The 19,655-nt window shown below is 39.2% G+C and overlaps 1 protein-coding gene across 1 annotated transcript in view; it reads right to left on the reverse strand.

The window, feature by feature from the left end:
- Positions 1 to 19,655, reverse strand: part of DTX4 (deltex E3 ubiquitin ligase 4) — a 42,252-nt gene that overhangs the window by 17,820 nt on the left and 4,777 nt on the right. Inside the window, exon 2 of the mRNA XM_034420292.3 lies at positions 33 to 777. Within this exon, the coding sequence (XP_034276183.1) occupies positions 33 to 777 (745 nt within the window). The remainder of the gene's footprint in view (positions 1 to 32; positions 778 to 19,655) is intronic.

The raw sequence follows: 19,655 nt of genomic DNA on the forward strand, positions 1-19,655 counted from the left end.
AGGCCTAAGTAACAACAAAAATGAGCGCTTACCCTGAGGCAATGAGAACACGGGACTGTGCAATGGCCAGGCGCTGCAGATTGGTTCGGTTCAATGTATTAAGGCTGGCGCGTGTCACTTTGCCATTGGCATTAGGAGGACTGGCAGGGGAGTTGCTCATGGTGAGGGCAGGTGTGCTAACTGCCTGCCTTCGGCTCACTTGAGATGCGAGGGTCTTCAGAGAGCTACGCATGGTGGCTGTTCCATCTTGTGGCTTGTGAACCGATGCTGGTGTGGGGATTTTGGCGTTGCCAGAAAGGGAGACAGCTTTACGTGGTGGTGGAGGTTGAGGCTGCTGGCTAGCTGCAGCTCCAGTTCCTCCATTGCTCCCAGCTGCCACTGTTGCCTTTATGCTCATGACAAGAAGGCATTGTGGACAAGTGCAAGCAGGAGCAGGAGGCACATTGGCTGCACCAGGGCTTGCTGGCCATGACTGAGATTTGGGCAAGGTGCCTGTGACCAGCGGGTAGACCATGTCAAGGCGGCGACGGACACGGCGCTTGCGTTGGGTCTGGCGGTTGATTTGCCCCATCGTGCTGAAGTCAATGATGTAGCAGAAGCCAATGGAAGTGAGATCAATCCAAGGGTGCTGCTTCTCATAGGCATGTTGGATGGTAATGCCCACCTCCATGTCGTAGGGGGTCCAGGTGCCGTTGTCGTTCTCCCACTCCCATACCACACCCTTGCCTGGGGCTGAGGAGGGGTCATAATAGCTGCGACGCACTGGGCGGATGGTCCCTGCAAAGGGAGAAATGGGAAAGTAATGTCAAAAAAAAAAGGCAACAAAGAAGATAACATTACATCAAGCATACTAGAAAATCACCCATAGGAAAAAAGCATGTCAGAGTTTTAGGCAACCAAGAGAAAAAAAATGTAGCACAGTAACAAACATTATGTGCTTTCACAGACATTTATTCCCTAAAGAAGCAACTAAACCAAATCCAATGTTTAAGCTCTGTTTAATCTGCTTCTCACATGACAGCCCAAATGCTATTATTTCCAAGTTTACAAGTTCATCATAGATGTGGAGTTATGCCGAAGATCTGTGCATAAACAGAGAAGGGAACAACAGAATTTCCTGGCAAATGAGTTTTGAGGACAAATATCAACAAAACTGAACTAGTTTACTGACTCAATTTCCTTTCCATACACCCTTTGGGTATGCAAAGGGACTTGCAGGATAGCCTTTTTTCTCCTCCCTTCCTTTGACCGCCATGACCTGGCTGAATGTAAGACCACATAACTATGATTGAAAGTTTGAAATTGTGTTGCTACCATAACACTGAAAATGCACACTGGCTCTGTACAAGTTACCGTGTTTCCCCGAAAATAAAACCCTGTCTTATATTTTTTTGAACCCTGAAATAAGCGCTTGGCCTTATTGCCATGCACTCAAAAGCCCAATTGGGCTTATTATCAGGGGATGTCTTATTTTGGGGGAAACAGGGTAATTTCCACACAGAACATGAGGCGATAACGCTAAGACTGAGGTGTGGAAGGAAAGGGAGATTTGGCTAAAGATCTCTCTCTCTCCCTAAAATCCTTCCCAGAGGAATGAGGGAATGTTGCAGGATCCAATCTAAGTCAGTCACCAGGACCAGAGGTTTAGTCTTCCGAGCTTTCAGATTCATGCTGGAGCCCATCCTCAGGGAACTCCTCTCTCACCAGAATGTAAGAGAATGTCCCTTTTGGGGTCATGGAACCCAGATTAATGCATGTTGTCTCCACACTTTTACTTCCCCATATATGTGTCATATACAGGTCTCCCTGAGTGGTAATAGCTCCCTCTCCTCTCCGCACCACATTTTTAAGTGGAACTAAACAGATGGTTTTCATCTTCCTGTCACATATTATTTGCTATTTTGCTGGCCCTTGCCCCTGCGACCCCCTGCCTCTCAATCCTCATGTCTTCTTTATCTGCTCTCAATGACTGTTCATGCTAAAGAGCACTCTGGACCATCGGTGAAATCCAAATTTTTTTACTACCGGTTCTGTGGGTGTGGCTTGGTAGGCGTGGTGTGGTGTGGCTTGGTGGGCGTGGCAGGGAAAGGTACTACAAAATCCCCATTCCCACCCCACTCTGTGGCCAGTCAGAGGTGGTATTTGACGGTTCTCTGAACTACTCAAAATTTCCGCCACCAGTTCTCCAGACCCTGTCAGAACCTGCTGGATTTCACCCCTGCTCTGGACCCTTTGAAAGTTAAAAGAGAGTGATCCATGTTCAGTTCAGTCTCTTCAAATGAATAAACTGACACACACACACACACACACACACCCTTTAGGAACTGCTGAAATAACAGCAAAGTGTTGGAGGAGAAGAAAAAAATAAACATTGACAGAAAAATAAGGAAATTTATCTCCTGTTCCACCTATGAACCTTTTGCTAAATACAGTTTATTCCTCCTAGATAAAAATCACCTGGAGTGTCGAGTAAATAACCATTATTGGATAAAAACCATTATATTATTAATGCAAACTACTCAGAATCCCAGCATCAACTCTGGGCAGTCGTGTTTATATAACCAAGGGCCCCATCAGATGATCAGAGCGGGATAATATAGAGATCACACCCAGTGGCAAATATTTATACAAGCCATAGGGGATAACCTCTGTACTGAAGTTCCAGGGCTGGAATTAACCCTTGGTCTCCCAAAATTCTTTTGCCAGTGGCAAAGACTGGCAGAAAATTGGTTGCTTCAAGAAAATGTGTGCCCTTGATGTCTTTCAGACAATTGTAATGGTTTGGGTTTTTCTAGCTTTATTTCCAAATATCTAGCTTGCCATTCCTCTCCCCTGAAAGTTGGTACAGAAGAGTAGAGAACTGCAATAGATTAATTACCATAAATAGTAGCAATGAAATCCCCGGCTGTTATAGTAACAGATATATCTCAGGAGGTTGCAAATTCATTTTATATTTCAATAATTATACCCTGTAGTCCCCAGATAAGACAGAGGCAGCCTTCTGAAAATACTGACCTATTTCATCCAGAAAACTAGCTAATGAGAATTCTAGTATTTTATCTATGCCTGTAGAGTCAGTTAATGAATTTAAAGACAATCTGATTAGTTGTATTCCGAAACCATAATCCACAGCCTTTGTATGTGAGAGGTGGGCTATCCCAAGGAAGTGAAAGCAGTTAGTAAGAAAAACACAATCTTGCTCCAGAATCCTGTTTTTTCCATGAAAAGTTTGGAACAAGATTCAGATTAAGGGAGCAATGCAGTTCCCTACCACCTCTGCTCTAACACAAATGCAGGGGCTAGGCACACATTTGCAGGAGGGAATTAGAAAGAAGGAAAACTACTTAACCCTAAATCTCAACCATTATTATGGAATTTGTTGCTTGTATATTAATATATATGTATATACAGGTAATCCCCATTTAGCAACTGTCTTCTTTAAAGACCATTTGCAGTTACGAAGGTGATGAAAAAGTAAGCTTACGATCAATCCTTGTATTTACAATTTTTGCAGGTTTGTAAAGCAAAGAAAAGCTGAAGATCATAAGCACAGTTGCAGTTTCACTTAGCAGCTGTTTTGCTTAGTAACCAAGCTGCCAATCCCAACTGTGGTCACTAAACAAGGACTACCTATCTCTCTCTCTTTGTCTGTCTGTCTGTCTGTCTGTCTGTCTGTCTGTCTGTCTATCTATCTATCTATCTATCTATCTATCTATCTATCTATCTATCTATCTCCACCAACCTACCTATTCCTCTCCCCCACTTTCAAATCTATCCATCTATCTTGCACAGCTACATATGCAGGATCTTGTGACATTGAATCATGGATGTACATAGTAAAAATTTGCCACCCAAAAGGCCACAGTCACAGCTCTGAAAGTGGTAGGGTTTTTTTTAATTACAGAAGAACCCAAACAAATTCATCAATTAAACTAGAATTGCACATAAAGAAGAGAATGTTACTAAACAGAATTAGAATCTTTAAGCACTAGGTGAGCATTAAGAACAATACTGCAGCAAAATTCAGTGAAGAAAATGAATTATAACGTTGGTATTTATAAGAGTCTGCCTAAAAATAGCTCTTTTTTTTTGAGGGGAGTGGGGAGACCAGGTATGATCTAAACACAGAATTGGAAACCACACTTCAAGTGGCATTGAAGAGAACCGGTAGATGCAAAACTTCAGAAGAGTTTGCAGATTGGGTTCAGAGACTGGACCAATTCATGCATAATTGTATCTGCCATCAGCTGCTGACCTGGGTTTGATGGAAGCTGGTGTGCTTTGCATTGAAGAAAGAAGGGGAGGAAGAGAAAGTCATCCTGGTTAATGTTCCTCCTGCTTGGCAAGAATTCTTGTTACCCCTCTAATTCTAGAATTATCAAGGATTTTTTTTTAACCAGTCACTGGGGAATTTAGCAAATCAAAAAGAAAACAAAGTTGTAATTTTGGGGTTTGTCTATCTAGATTTGGGAAATCATCAATGAAGTGTCAGAGACACAGAAGAAAACAAGGGATCTGCTTTTTTTTTCCTTTTCCTTCCTGGGTTGAAAAGAGGAAGAAGAAAATTCCTTAGCACAAAGCTACTACAGGCAGTCCTCAACTTATGACCACAATTGAACCCAAAATTTATGTTGCTAAGTGAGAAATTTGTTAAGTGAGTTTGTTCCATTTCACGATTTTTGTTGCCACGTTTGTTAAGTGAATCACCGCAGTTCTTAAATTTGTAACATGGTTGTTAAGTGAATCTGGTTTCCCTGTTGACTTTGTCAACAGGCCGCAAAACGGGATCATATGACTGTGGGATGCTACAACCGTCATAAATATGAGTCAGTTGTCAAGCATCCGAATGTAAATCATGTGACCATAGGGATGTGGCAACAGTCGTAAGTGTGAAAAATGGTCATAAGTCACTTTTTTCAGTGCCAGTCACTAAATAAACTGTTGTAAGTTGAGGACTATCCGTAACCATTGGGGAGGGGGAGAAACTTTAGCAGTACCATTGAGCAAGAGACTATTCAAGTCACATACAACACAATGTTTCAGGATATCTCAGAAGAATTCAACAAACACAATGAGTTTTTAACACACTACAACAGTTAGGGGATAAGGCACTTGTAAATCTGTCTCACATGTAATTTGTTCCTGCATAACTGCTCTGTCTTTCCCTCCCCTCCCCCCCATTTCATCCCAATTTAAATTCTAATCAGTTTAGCTATTCTGTGCACCCAGTGAAGTAATCTCCAGCTCCCAAAACATGTTTTTTAATAAAAATGTGTTAGTTGGAAAAGGTGCTACTAGGTTCCTCCTAATTTGGGGGCACTATGGATTTTCCTCCTATATCCGTCAATGGCTATTCTACACAAATTGACATGATTTTATTTGACAACATCAATACAGCATGACAAACTTGAATACTGGCATTACAGACTATTCCAATCAATCAAGGTTTAGTCTATTTCTTTCAAATTCAACATCAAGAAAATAAGTACTGTAAAAGTTGTGATTGCTTATAAATATACTATAAAGCAGAGGTGAAATCCAAAGTTTTTCCTACCGGTTCTGTGGGCGTGGCTTGGTGGGAGTGGCAGGGGAAGGATATTGCAAAATCTCCATTCCCTCCCCCCCCCACTCTGGGGCCAGTCAGAGGTGGTATTTGCTGGTTCTCCGAACTACTCAAAATTTCCACGACCGGTTCTCCAGAACCTGTTAGAACCTGCTGGATTTCACCCTGCTATAAAGTACTATAAAGTTTATCCTTCCCTTAAACAGGAAGGCTCGAGTCAACATAGAGCTTCCTTGGTGATTACTTGGACAATTTTGCATGCAATAATAGTAGAAAGAAGATGCATTAAAAGACAAAGGCAGTGGCAGAAGTTCACTTACACTGTTTGACTTGTGTCTTGCTGAATTTTAATAATGGAGAGGTTTCTCTTGTTTCTTTGCTAAACTGAAATGGAGCTCCTATTTTTTACTCCAGGCTATCTTTACCAAAGTACCGTATGTAGAAATTTCCAAACACCATTCCTTTCTCTATCAATTCTCTGCTGCATCTAACCCCATGGTATTATAATATCTGAAGGCACAAGTTCCTTCTGAAATTAAGCATGTCTCCTGGGGGGAATTCCAACATGGAAGAGAGGTAGAATATAAAATAATATATGCCTATACATATACATATACATTAAAAACCTCCCCAAGCTGGACTACAAATTCCCCAAGAGTTCAACTTGGGGAGAACAGAAACTAGAGGGGATGTGATTTATGAGGGAGAATCAGCAAGTGATGAATTGGTTAATCAGTCTTTCATCTCATCCATAAATTCATCTCCTAAATTGTGCTCCTCTATGTAATTTAAACAAACACAGGTCAGGAACACAAATTTGCTGGAATAACAGGTCGTTCTTTCCACATTTACTCTGAGAAGCAAAAGCTGGCTTTCCCTGCTCTTGTCATGGGACTGGAAATATTTTGACAGCCCCCTGTTTGATTGGCAGCTGTTTTGCTGTCTCATCTTCTCAATCCCGATCCAAGGAATAAAAGCTAAGCAAACAGTGATATACAGTAGCTAACAGCTGCCAAGATATTGCTTATTGTGACAACCATTTAACCCGGGATAGTCTATTGGGGTAACTCTTTGGAATATAGTACATTTCTTGCCAAAATAACAAACATGAGAGGGTCTTGCTGCTAAGAACAAGAGTAAAAGAAAGGTTAACAAAATTCCTTCTGCAGCTAGTTTTACCTTCATGAGGTGCTGCCACAGAAAAGGCATTTCTTCAATGTATTCAATAAACCAAGCAGGACAGGGGAAGATTTAAGATCACCATAAGCCCTCAATTATATGCAATTATTGCAACTGATCCCTTTGTTGTAACAGTGCTTCTTTTGCCTCAGTTCACTCAGTTTCAATGTTCTAAGATCTCTGAAGGAAAGCAAAGAGGCAGAAGGAGAGAATTCTAATGGTCTCATGTTTATACCATATAATGACTTACTTTATAAAAAGTATAATCCACTTTATTCCTAAGAGATCAGGTCTCAGGGAAGGTCTTTAAACCTGAAGTTAAAAAGATGGCTTATTTACATGACAAAGCAAGGGACTATGGAGCTCCACCACCAATATAAATTGGCAATGTTAAGACATTAATTAAATGACAGGTCTTGCTTTACCAACTGCCCATCATGCTAGATACCATATTTTTCAAAGTGTAAGAAGCACCTTCCCCCCCATAAAAGGGGGTGAAAATTTAGATGCATCTTATACACCGAATGTAGCCCTGCCTACCCACTGGCCCGTGCCTCATAGCAGTTACCTCCTTGCAGGCAAACAGCAAGAAAAAACAGCTCTTTTCAGCTTCAACACAGCCTAATTAGCACAAGTTGATTGGATCAGCCTCCCGAGTCTCAGCTGATTTGCTCTCAGCTGTTTTGCACAGGGCTCTGCTGCTTGCTGCAAAGAGGTAAATTGCTGGAGCAGATTTTTTTTTCCTTGTGCTAATCAAGCTATGCTGAAAACGAAAATGAAAGTAAAGCAGGCTGTTTGCTGCAAGGTTGCAAAATTAGGCAGAGGGAGATTTATTTTTCTTCTTTTTCCTCACCAAAAAAGGTAGGTGCAAACAATGGGAAATTTAGGGCAAGAGAGTTCAAGATTTTAAAACACAAAAGAAAAAAAAGGAGAAAGAAAAAGGCAAAAATAAAAATGGGAAGGGAGAAAAAGAAATGAAAGAGAAAGATGTTATACATATTTAGAATTGAAATATGAATAGTAGTAAGAAATAAATGGGAAATCATGATTGTAAAAATGAAATGAATAATTGGAATATTTGTCTTTGTATTTTTGAAATCTAGACAATGATAAGTTTTTATTTTTTTTTATTTTTTTTAGAAATATGAATAAGTATAAACTGTAACAATTGAAATACCTTTAATGGTATATGCTGGTGAAAGTAAAAAGGATTAAGTTGTAGCTTGGATAACAGCTAACATTTTTAAATTTAATTAGAGAAATTGTAATGATTGAAATATTTTTAATTATATATTGTGATGAAAGTAGAAATGATTAAGTTGTGATTTGGAGGATTATATGGGCAAAACTATTTGAGTTATTGGGAGAGTTTAAGATGTGAAAATGAGTAACGTAAAGGGAAAGCCCTATTTAACTAGGGAATTGTAATAATTGAGATACCATTAATTGTATATTGTGTTGAAAGCAGAAATGGTTAAGTTGTGGTTTGGAGGAATATATGGTGAAAATTATTTTGTTTATTATTATTGGTAAATATAATTAATTGATTTGTAAGAAATTGGATTGCGTGGAAATAATTGGAATATTCATGTTCATATTGATTAATATACAAAAAAGTTATATAACTAACTGATTTATATTAAAATGTTGAATTTAGTTTAAACAATTGTAATATTACATAATTAATCAATGTGAGGATGGATATAAAAGTAGATGACAATGGGAAGGGGTATAATATAGAATAGAAGGGAACAATTGAATTTGATTAAGATTAGAGATGAGGATGAAGGGTAATATTGGTTTTTTAAAAAAATTGATGAGGAATAAATATGGCAAAAAAGAAATACAGACATTGTAAATTTAATTGAAATGACTAAACACTTTTTAAATTCGTGAACCGGTCAAATACTCTGTTCAAAGAAAATACATTGTATGTTTGTATGTATGTTTGTCTAAAAAATAAAAAAAAACTTTTTATAAAAAAAACAAAACAAAAAAGATAGGTGCGTCTTATACTCCGGTGCATCTTATACTCCGAAAAATACGGTACTTTCTTTCTCACCCGCTCTTTTTCCAGCACCAAAGTCAAGCTGGAAAGGACATCCTGGATATGGGAAATTGGAAAGAGGTGTGTGTGATGTTCTACTGTGCAATTACAAAAACTGTTTTGTTTTTAACACCAGCCCCACCTTCAACATTAATTTAATAACCTCCTGCACTCTACTTCTCATCCCAGTGAACAAAGAAATGGGTACCTCACATTCTGTTTCTGCAAGGTTCAACAGAAGCTAAACCTGGCTATTTGACTATCACCCCTCAACATCCCAAATTATTCTTTAATATTTTGAAGACTATTTATGTGGAAGTACAATGATGTGTAGTCAGAATTTCTCAGGAAATAAGGCATTTCCTTATTCGGTCAAACAAAATTAAATGTAAAATGTCCAGACAATATGTACTTGCATGGGTAAAGGACAGTAAGAGACAAAACAGAAATGTAATTTCAGTGGTGTGATGAGGTGAAGGCAGTTAATGAATCTTGACTGGTCTTCATAATTTAAGTGGTAGCTAAACTGTGGTACTGACCAAGGACACAGGCGATTGTACAGAAGTCTCATTAACTTTGATACAAGACATATGTAACTGACAGCTGTAGATAACTGAGATTATGTGAAGAATGCAAACTATTGGCATCTTTTAGATGTATATTCAATTCCATTAACTTTGTTTATAACTGCAGTTCCAGAAAAATAAATATTCTGATCAGGGGCGTTCTCTGCAAAGGAAATATTCTAAACAGAGAATGCCTATTTACTGAAGCACATTTTCACTAGAAAATATGATAGGCGATTCTTGCTTATATAGTTAGAATGAACAGGAAGTTGGCAAATTCCCCAGAAGAGAGTTATTCAGAGAAGAGCACTAGGAAATAATTGGCTTGTGTACATTATGACCTATATTTACCAATGCCTTAACTGGAACCAAGAAGAGGGGGAAATAAATCAATTAAAAGGTCAACATCTCTGCTGTAAAATATTTAATGCTGACTACTTAGCATTGAAAAATGTTACGCCTAAATTATATTTTCCCCCTTCTTGATTGTTAAAGTAGTATTGATTTCCACTGCAAAAAGATTCACACACATACCCACAAATATTCCATGAAGACTGATCCACAGGCTTCATGCTCCAGGCTAACAACTACCCTGATGAGTTGGATAGCAAGGACATTATTGCAACAACACACTCACTTCTTCTTTCTTGTTCCTGCAGAACCTGTTCCTGCAAAACCAACACCCGGTACCCCTTATGTAAAAGACTCTGTGCATCCATAGATTCAAGTACACACACAACCAAAGATGATGACTGCCTTTGTCCATTGTGTATATGTCCAAGTGTATATGAAGGCCACTTTAGCTAAAACCAGGTTGACAGCATTAAACGAGAAGGTGTGGAGTAGGGCAGTGTCAGTCAGACCATGCTAACCAATAGATATGCCTGCTTCATTAGACTTAGAAACGCAATGTCATATACTTGTAATCTCTGCAATGAAGGAAGGAATTGATGCCATAAATATCCCTAGTGGACTAGCAATAGAGAGAAAATGATCCGACCTTGCTCATGTACTGGGCAATCTAGAAAACTGGGTTTCTAAATTGAAAGAAAGGTATCTCTTAAGCGATTCTTGCTATAGCTGGGAAATTGTGACAGAGATGTGCCTTAAAGCTACAAATCCACCTATATTCTAATATTAGTAAGTAATGTAAGCAGTATGTGAGTGGAAAACACTGTGCCTAGCAAATTGTATTCTAAATTGGATGCAATTTAACCAGGCACAAAAGCCATCTTAGTTTACTCTGATTATTTTGCAGCTTTGTGCATTCATGTACATTTTCTCTGAGCTAATATGTGTGCATATCTCTAGGCAGGGTGATTTAGACAGCTGTTCATGACTTCAGCTTATTAAATTACTCAGATCCAAAGCTTTGATCAGACATGAATGCCTCTTGACTTCTCAAGCAGTGAGTATCTAGCCGTCTAAAGGTTGGTGAGAAGGGGGACCTGACATCCCCAGTCTTAAATTACCTGTCTTCCAAGATGATATTAATATGAAGCTAAAAAGGGTACAGAACGCATTTCACAGCAAAACACATTTAAAACCTATTCTTAAAATGAGAAGAATTTGATTAAAATGTCAAAGCAATGTCAACATTTGCCATCCCCAAACTTAGCCATAAGCAACACAAATACTGAATGATTTTCAGAGGTGTAATTCCAAATAAAAGTAGAACTCTATGTTAATTGGAGTCCCATTTTGTTAAAAACAGAGAGATAGGTTTCAGAATTTACATCTGTGCTACAGATTAATGGAACCCCACTAACTACCGGTACATAGAACTAGGAACAATTACCTGTTGCAGATAACTGAAGAGTATGAATTAGCAGTGATCAAACAATAGGGAAACAGTAAACCAGGAAAATTAAATTTATTTATTTAGATCTGAATTGCATGAAATGCTTTATGTCATAGCCATGTGCAAAATACAGTTCAAAAGAACAAAGTTCTTGTCATTTAGTCCTTATTCCATGAAAAAAAAAAAGAATGACTGGCCCAAAGTCAGCCAGTCAGCTTCTGTGTCCAAAGATCAACAGAACTCCAGGCCTGTTTCCATCTAGCTCCTTAACTATTACTGCAAATTGGCTCTCAATGTAGACAATCAGTTTTCTACTGATTAACACTTGAATATTTCTAACTCTACCCCATTTCTAATCTCTGGGGAAAAAATCCTTCTTTCATTAGGTTTAACTAAATAAAATCCCGTCAAAAATGTTCTTGGGAAATTAGGAAGGAAGGCTGATTTTTAAGAAACAGGCATTACAATGGGAAAACCTACTGCAAGCCAAGCCATACACAGACCCCATAATTGATTATAATCCATCACGAGGATGAAACCAGCAGATTTGGGGGTGGTAGAAAAGGGCATAGGAATCTCTGCATCTCCCCCCTCCCGCTTCATCCATCAGTTGTGAGAAAATCCTCCCTCCCTGCCTAACTCTGAAACAGGCCATCAGCCATTCAAGAAGGAAAAAGAAAAGGGACAATAGCTATTGAGACCCTGCCAGGGTCACGGCCTCTTTACCATCAGAACTCCTTAATGACCCCAAACAACAACATTCATAGCAACTGGGGAAAGAGAAGAGGGAAGTCGCCCAGAACAATAGTTCATTCAACAAGGCAACTTGGGTGTAAGGAGTCTTCAGCCCATCTTCCCCAAGGTGGAAGCACAGCATTCTAGTTTTAAAAGGTCCTGGGAGATCCTTTCTGTTAAGGTTTGCTGATATCCTTAAGGAACTGAATTTCTGCATTCATCACAATTAGGATCTAGCCTATGCTATATTCACATACATAATTACTCCACTTCTAATGAGTGTTTAATGTTGTTTCATGCCTGTTATGACTGAAAGGGGTTTAAGGAAGGAGGGAAAAAACTTCAATTAAGGGTACATTTCTCACCGAATTTAGTTTAGGCAAATGTCATCAGACTGTCTTGAGTTTATCAAGGGAAGAAACAATGCTTCATAGAAGGGAGTGGGTTGAAGGAGAAGAGAGAAGATTGTCTGTGCATGCTGGCTCTGCATGCTGTATTCATATGAGACTAATATGTGGAAGTTTTGTTTTTTCACTCAGTATCTATCCTGTAAGCACAAATTACAGGAAATCATGCATGATTCTAGACCTTGTCAGCATATGAATTTGGTAAGATAGATCTAAGATGTAGAATAAAAGCATTGATTTGCATAGTTGACTAGGAGATCACAACTATTTTGGAGTAATACATTAGCTTTATCTCTAAATAAAGGTCATGGTTCTCTTAAACTTGATTTTGTTCATTTTTTTTACTGCTTTCTTTAATGTCTCTCATTTCTCTACCAGAGTTCTATTTTTTAAAAACTATATCTATTTTTATGACTTGTGTTTTTTCTTAATATGCATGTTACCAGCAAACAACATTGAAAAATTTGGGAAAGCAGAGATAATCAGCATGCAAGGGTGCTTCAGTCTGTGTATCAGACTGAACACATGAAATAGGTAAGTTTTCATTTAACATGAATCAGTTTTTCCCTTCTCCTTTGAATATTTCAGTATTTTCTCAAAAGAGCAAAAATGGAGGAAATAAGACTGGGTCCATAAAGCTAAGTTACAGCTCTGAACAGAATTAGATCTAATAGGATTGGTTACAGCTTCTGTGTGACAGCTTATTCTTTTATGAGAAGCTACCACTGATGTAGGGATATTGTAGAGGAGGAGGAGGAGGAGGAGGAGGAGGAGGAGGAGGAGGAGGAGGAGGAGGAGGAGGAGGAGGAGGAGGAGGAGGAAGAGATCACAGCTGGATTGGAAAGTAAGGACAAAAGATTGTTTCTAGTAGTCTCCACTTGATACCTACTGATATAAAAGCCAATTCTTACTGGGGAAAAAAAACAATTGGAAGGCCTTTATGGAATATATATGTACCACAAGACCCACATGTGCAAATGCATTCTTTTAATGGTTTTGCCCAAAGTCTCTTATTGCCTCCTTTACCATGGCCAACTATTCAATGACCATATTTTTGTATCTGAGGGTGGAATTCAGTTTTTTGTGTTTAATTCCAGATCTTGAAAGCAAGCAAAGATGTTACAGGGAACTAGATATACTCTTTACTGCAGAGTATTAAATATTAATCAAATCTTGTAGCTTGAAATTTAAAAAAAAACCAAAAAAAAACCCAAAAAAAAAGTCCATCATGATCTTATCTGACAGTCCAGAACCATTGGACTATAATGCGTTAATAAGTATTATATTGAAGCACATACATTTTAATTGAAAGTCCAACTCGGTTTTGAAACAGACTAGATATCTTAGACTGATCAATCTTGGACTAAATGCATAAGCTGATATGAGCTCATAAGCTAAATGCATATGAGAACGAAACAAATGAATCTCGTTACTGCTGACTTAAATCATGAGAGGAAGGGTGAAGAAATATACTTGTCATATATAGTATGTAAGAAACTGTTTGGAGTAAGCACGTATGACACATTCAGTCTATCCAGTAAGGTTGGAGCCATTAAAATGCATGCACCCGTAGAGACAATTTGGCTTGAGTTAATTGTGCATTCATCAACATGGCTTACAAGATGCACAATAAAATGGGACTGTGCAGGAATGTTCACAAAAAACATAACATGTGATATAATAGTCCACTGGCCTCTTAGATCTGCCTCTGCAAAAAAAAAAGAGTAATAATAATAATCTCACCACTGTTGTGAATACAAACTGGACAGCACTTTGAGAAAGCTTTGGGGCAATAGGTAAAACTCTAGACCCAATAGATGAAAATTCTTTCCTCTTTCATTTCTCCATGCAAATGAATGGCCCTCCTAACTTTGGGGACCCCTAAGCTTGATGGCAACATGTTGGTGTTGGTATTCTTTTCAGCCTTTCATTTTGCAAGAGCAAAGCAAACATTAATCTCGGCCTGTCTCAGGGCTGACAAAGGGTTTAATAGACAGAGCTGCAGCCAGTCCCACTTTCTTTCTTGACCCAGTGGCTCTATTGCCAAGATGGGACGACATCAGACTTCAAAATAAGTTCGATTTGGTCTCAGCAAATTCAGCCGAGAAGATGGAAGGACAGGCAGACCCATTGCTGATCACTGTGGCAACCACTAGATAAGGAGGGAATATATGGACAAAGCTTTTATTCGGGGAATGGGTTTAAGAAAGGGGTCGGCAGCAAGTAGACATATAATACCTCCACACAGACAAGGATTCGGTGTGCATGTTAATTATTCTGCTCAGTGAGAGTTTTTTCCCCAAGGGAGGACTCCTGCAACAGCCTTCCTATCATGAAGTGAGCCCAATTGGGCAATGTAATATTTGGAATGCTAGCTGGTATGTGCAACATACATCTATTCAAAAATGCAGCCATCCACAACCAAAGTCTGGACAAAGGATGAACCACTTATGTTAGTAATTGCTGTCCATCAAATTCTCTCTTCAACAGAGGAGCAAAAGAAGAGCAGGGTAGTGTCACAAAACTTATTTCTGCTAAGAAAACAGGAATTAGTTTTATATGCCTTTTTTTACCCAATCCCTCCCCAAGCCCCCTGAAACTTATCTGATATGATCCAATTAAACAGATCAGCAGTAGCACTACCAAAACCCCCAAAACATTTCAAATGCACAGAGTAACCACAAGACTTGGATGGCCTCAAGCATCAATATTTTTTTAGAAGTAGGTAAGTTAGGTAAGTTTTTTTTTTTTTAAAAAAAAAGCATTACCTACAGTAACTTCATATTAAGGTCGCCACATATCAGAAAAACTAACTGGGAATGTCTACCTCAGTCACACACATCATATGTATTGGTAGTCAGAACAAAATAATATGTACCAGGAAAAATAAATGGCTACCTGTAAACATCTTACTCTATAGGTATACAGTAATAACTAATGAAGCTCTTGTACAATGCCTTCAGAATTTTTCATGCAAATTTTCTTATTAATTTTTCTGTTTTTTAAAAAGTAGACCAGTGTCGCATCCCATAGTATGGGGAAAGCAGACTGATGTACAATGGCCTTAAATTTACACTACAGGTAGTCCTCACCTTACAACAGTTTGTTTAGTGACTATTCAAAGTTACAACGGCACTGAAAAGCGACTTAGGATCGTTTTTCACACTTAGGATCGTTGCAGCATCCCCACAGTCACATGATCAAAATTCAGACATTTGGCAACTGGTTCATATTTATGATGGTTGCAGTGTCCTGGGATCATGTGACCACCTTTTGTGACCTTCTGATAAGCAAAGTAAATGGGGAAGCCAGATTCGCTTACAACCTTGTTACTAACTTAACAACTGCAGTGATTCACTCAACAACGGTGGCAAGGAAGGCTGTAAAATGGGGCAAAAGTCACTGAACAAATGTGCCACTTAGCCACAGAAAATTTAGGTTCAATTTATTTATTTTATTTATTTATTTTTCAGATTTCTATACCGCCCTTCTCCTTTCAGACTCAGGGCGGTGAACAGCCAAAATAAAACATTTGTACACAAAAGTTAAAATCGATTAAAAATAATTAAATAAAGTTTGGCCCATAATTATTAATTTCAATTAAAATCAATATCAAATTTTAAAAACCAACCATAAAATCAGGACAGCCCGGCTAACTGAAAAAAGTAGGTTTTAAGGGCCCGACGAAAAGTCCAGAGGTCTGGGATCACTCGTATCTCTGGGGGTAGGTTGTTCCAGAGGGCGGGTGCCACCACAGAGAAGGCTCTCCCCCTGGGGGTCGCCAGCCAGCATTGTCTGGCCAACGGCACCCTGAGGAGGCCCTCTCTGTGGGAGCGAACTGGCCGGTGGGAGACAATTGGTGGCAGAAGGCGGTCCTGTAAGTACCCCGGCCCTAAGCCATGGAGCGCTTTATAGGTGATCACCAACACCTTGAAGCGCACCTGGAAGTCCACCGGAAGCCAATGTAGCTCGCGCAGGAGAGGAGTCACATGGGAGCGCCCCGTTGCTCCCATAATCCCCCGCGTGGCCGCAATCTGCACCAGTTGGAGCCTCCGGGTGCACCCCAAGGGGAGCCCCATGTTGAGAGCGTTACAATAGTCCAGACGAGAAGTGACGAGTGCTAGAGTGACCGTGCGTAGGGAGTCCCGATCCAGAAAGGGGCGCAATTATGGTCATAGCTTGATGACTACCTATATAAGAACTTCAAAATTAATTTACATTAACATTTCCACAACAGATACCATCAAGGAACACTAAAGACACCAAAGCAAATTAAGAAAGAAAACCTGCCTAATATTTTAAAAGAAATAAATGGCTTGGTAGAAGCAACATGTGCTAAATGCTTCCCTTAAAGATAGCAATCCTCTTCTCTTTGTGAAGGAATTTTGTCTGAATGCTCTAGACGGCCTTTGATGGGCAGAAACGGAAGAGTCTAAAACTATTTCATTTCTGCTGAGTTTCTGAATCAGTAATAACCTGTTTCCCCGAAAATAAGACATCTCCTTATAATAAGTCCAATCGGGCTTTTGAGTGCGAGCGCTAAAATAAGCCTCCCCTTAAAATAAGCCCCTCCCCCCAAAAATATTTAAACACAGAGCTGGAAATCAGGTAAGATGGCAAGAGGAGCCCCATCTTGCTCCACGTGCCCCAAAATAATAAGGCCTCCCTGAAAATAAGTCCAAGCGCTTATTTCGGGGTTCAAAAAATATAAGACAGGGTCTTATTTTCGGGGAAACACGGTAGCCACCCAATTTCTTAATCAACCAGAGAACAAACCCTTCATCAACCACATTATACCACTGCAATACCAGAGTCAGAATCTGAGTGGGGAATGTGTAAGCATTTATATTCCAGACAGCAATGGCGCCACAAAACTTACCAAACACACCAACAGCTGCTAAGTCTGCTGGGCATGTATAATGCTTTAATTCAAGGGTGGCAACCAGAGCCTACGTAAATTCTCCCTATGTTCATTTCTATAGCCTCTTGAACCTCTATCCCCAGGGTGGGACTACTGAAATTCAACAGTAAAATTATTTGTGGTAGCCTGATTTTTCACTTTTTTTCAAAACATCGTCAAGGACTGACACTGGTGTGCAAAATTCCACCCCCAAATTCACTCCTGTCCACTCAAGTACCTTTATTGTGAAACTGCCTATGACTCAGAAACTGAACAATTACTTTCCAAAGTTCAGCTCCTGACTGCCCGAAGGTTCACATGTTTATGCTTTAACTGCATACCAAACATGACTTTTGTGTAAAAACAACTAAAATGTGTCATTACACAGGTGGTTATGCAAGCTGCTCCCAAAATTTGGGGTAGCAAGAGAATCATGAAAAATAAAAGCCTTCTGGACAGTAAAAAGGGTGGAACTGAAGGAACAAAGACCCAGCTCATGGGGAATGCACCTCTGCAAGTCCACTATCTTCAGACAGAGAGACCTGTCCCTGAGTGACAGCAGGATTTGTGGCACATAAATGGAGACTAAAATCTTCAGTACCTTGAAGATTTCAATAGATGGGTTCTGCAAGATCAGAGCCTTAGTTGTGTTCAGAAAAGACTGCGAAAAGTGTTTCCTTTAAGAGTATGTTTTCTCCTCAAGACTGATATCTATTGTTTAAACCAACTAATCAATGTTGGGTGGAGTCATATTGCTCTTTGTGTTGGTTTTATTAAAGCTGTACAGAGAATTATAAGAAATTAAAAATATACCCGTGGTTAGGCCCATCTGCTTAAAATATCCAAATACTATGATTTTTTTTGAGCAAAGCCACTCATAAATAATTCATCTGGCTCTTCTACAATCTCCTTCTTTAACTTCAATATTGATCATCCATATCTAATGCATTTAAATATTTTTCAGTTGTATTAAGTGTATTAATAAAATTGTCTTACTGCATTAATTTTATAATAAAATGATATTATTTTATTAATATTTTCCATGTTCTTTTTGCCGGTCACTTTTGTTCTATTTTTTGGGAGGACAAAACCTTTTTATTCTGTTAGCATCCTAGTTTTTACTATTCAATATCTTTTTTGACACTACAAAAGACCCTGAAAGACCTGAGTGTGTTTCTTTTCCAAAATCAAGAAGACTTTGTAAGTTTTCTTCTATAGAGATGCTCACACCCAATTCCATAAATCAACTCTAAACTCAGAAGCAGGATATTTAGTGCTCCTGCTTCAGGATTCCAGGTAGCTGGCCTAGAACATCTTTGACTGACCAGCATGGATGCTATCTGCAGACTGCTCTTAGTTCTTTGATTTAATCCTTTGGTAATATTCTATCATTTTAGATAATGGAATTGGTCCTACCTCTTTTGCACTACAGATGGATGCAAGGAATTTATTCAAGGCTGTGCAATTTTACTGTATTTCTTTAATGCACCATTACCTTTAACTCATCTAGAGATCCATTTGTCTCATTAGTTGCTTAAAAGACTTCTGTGGCTCACCCTAATTGTTCCTTGGTCCTTGAACCTATTTAGTTTTGCATTCCCCACTTCACTGCCTCCAACTAAATTTGCCAAGACATGAGCTTAGACAAAATGTACTTTTGAAAGGCAGTGAGGAGGTTGTTAGTATCTCACAATGTGGCTGAGCACAAGAGCTGCACTTATAGAGATGATAATGAATCACTTTGAGAATTTATATTTAATTCACCTTTGTTGCAACGTTCCAAACACTGGGAGGTATGTGATTAACAGGAATATAAGCACCAATTTTGGAATAGTCTATCAAGCTACCGGGATATTTATAGTGGAAAAACCTGAAAGAGGGGTAAAAGGAACCAGTTATGACATTGAACAGCCCCCTCTCAACGGAGGGGGAGGGATAAGATACCATCTTTCTCCTGTCTACAACCCAGCCCTTTCAGCAGTTCCAAGAAGATTTCACCCCCACCCTGTATGCACTCACCCATATATGACCCTGTGGGTACAGACAACCCCCAAAGAGGCTCAGTGGCTTTCAGAAAGAGTGCTAATGACCAGATGACTGCAAAGAAATATGATCCTTCCATTCCCTTCCATCTTGTCAGAACCAATCTTTCCATTGCCCCACCATCCTGCCAGAACCAATGAAGCTTCTTAGATGAGAAGTGAAACACCTTCCTCAAGAAAAAGCAGCTGCCTTTTGAAAAAGCACCTTTGAGACAACTATGACCTAGATCAGGGGTCTCCAATCTTGGCAACTTTAAGACTTGTGGACATCAACTCCCAGAGCTTTGCTGGCTGAGGAACTCTGGGAGTTGAAGTTCACAAGTGTTAAAGTTGCCAAGGTTGGAGACTCCTGATCAGTGATGAAATCTAAAATTTGTTACTACCGGTTCTGTGGGCATGGCTTGGTGGTGGTGGT

The sequence above is a fragment of the Pantherophis guttatus genome, chromosome 1 (assembly GCF_059756535.1).
Source record: "Pantherophis guttatus breed Tessera chromosome 1, ASM5975653v1, whole genome shotgun sequence".
Lineage (NCBI taxonomy): Eukaryota > Metazoa > Chordata > Lepidosauria > Squamata > Colubridae > Pantherophis > Pantherophis guttatus.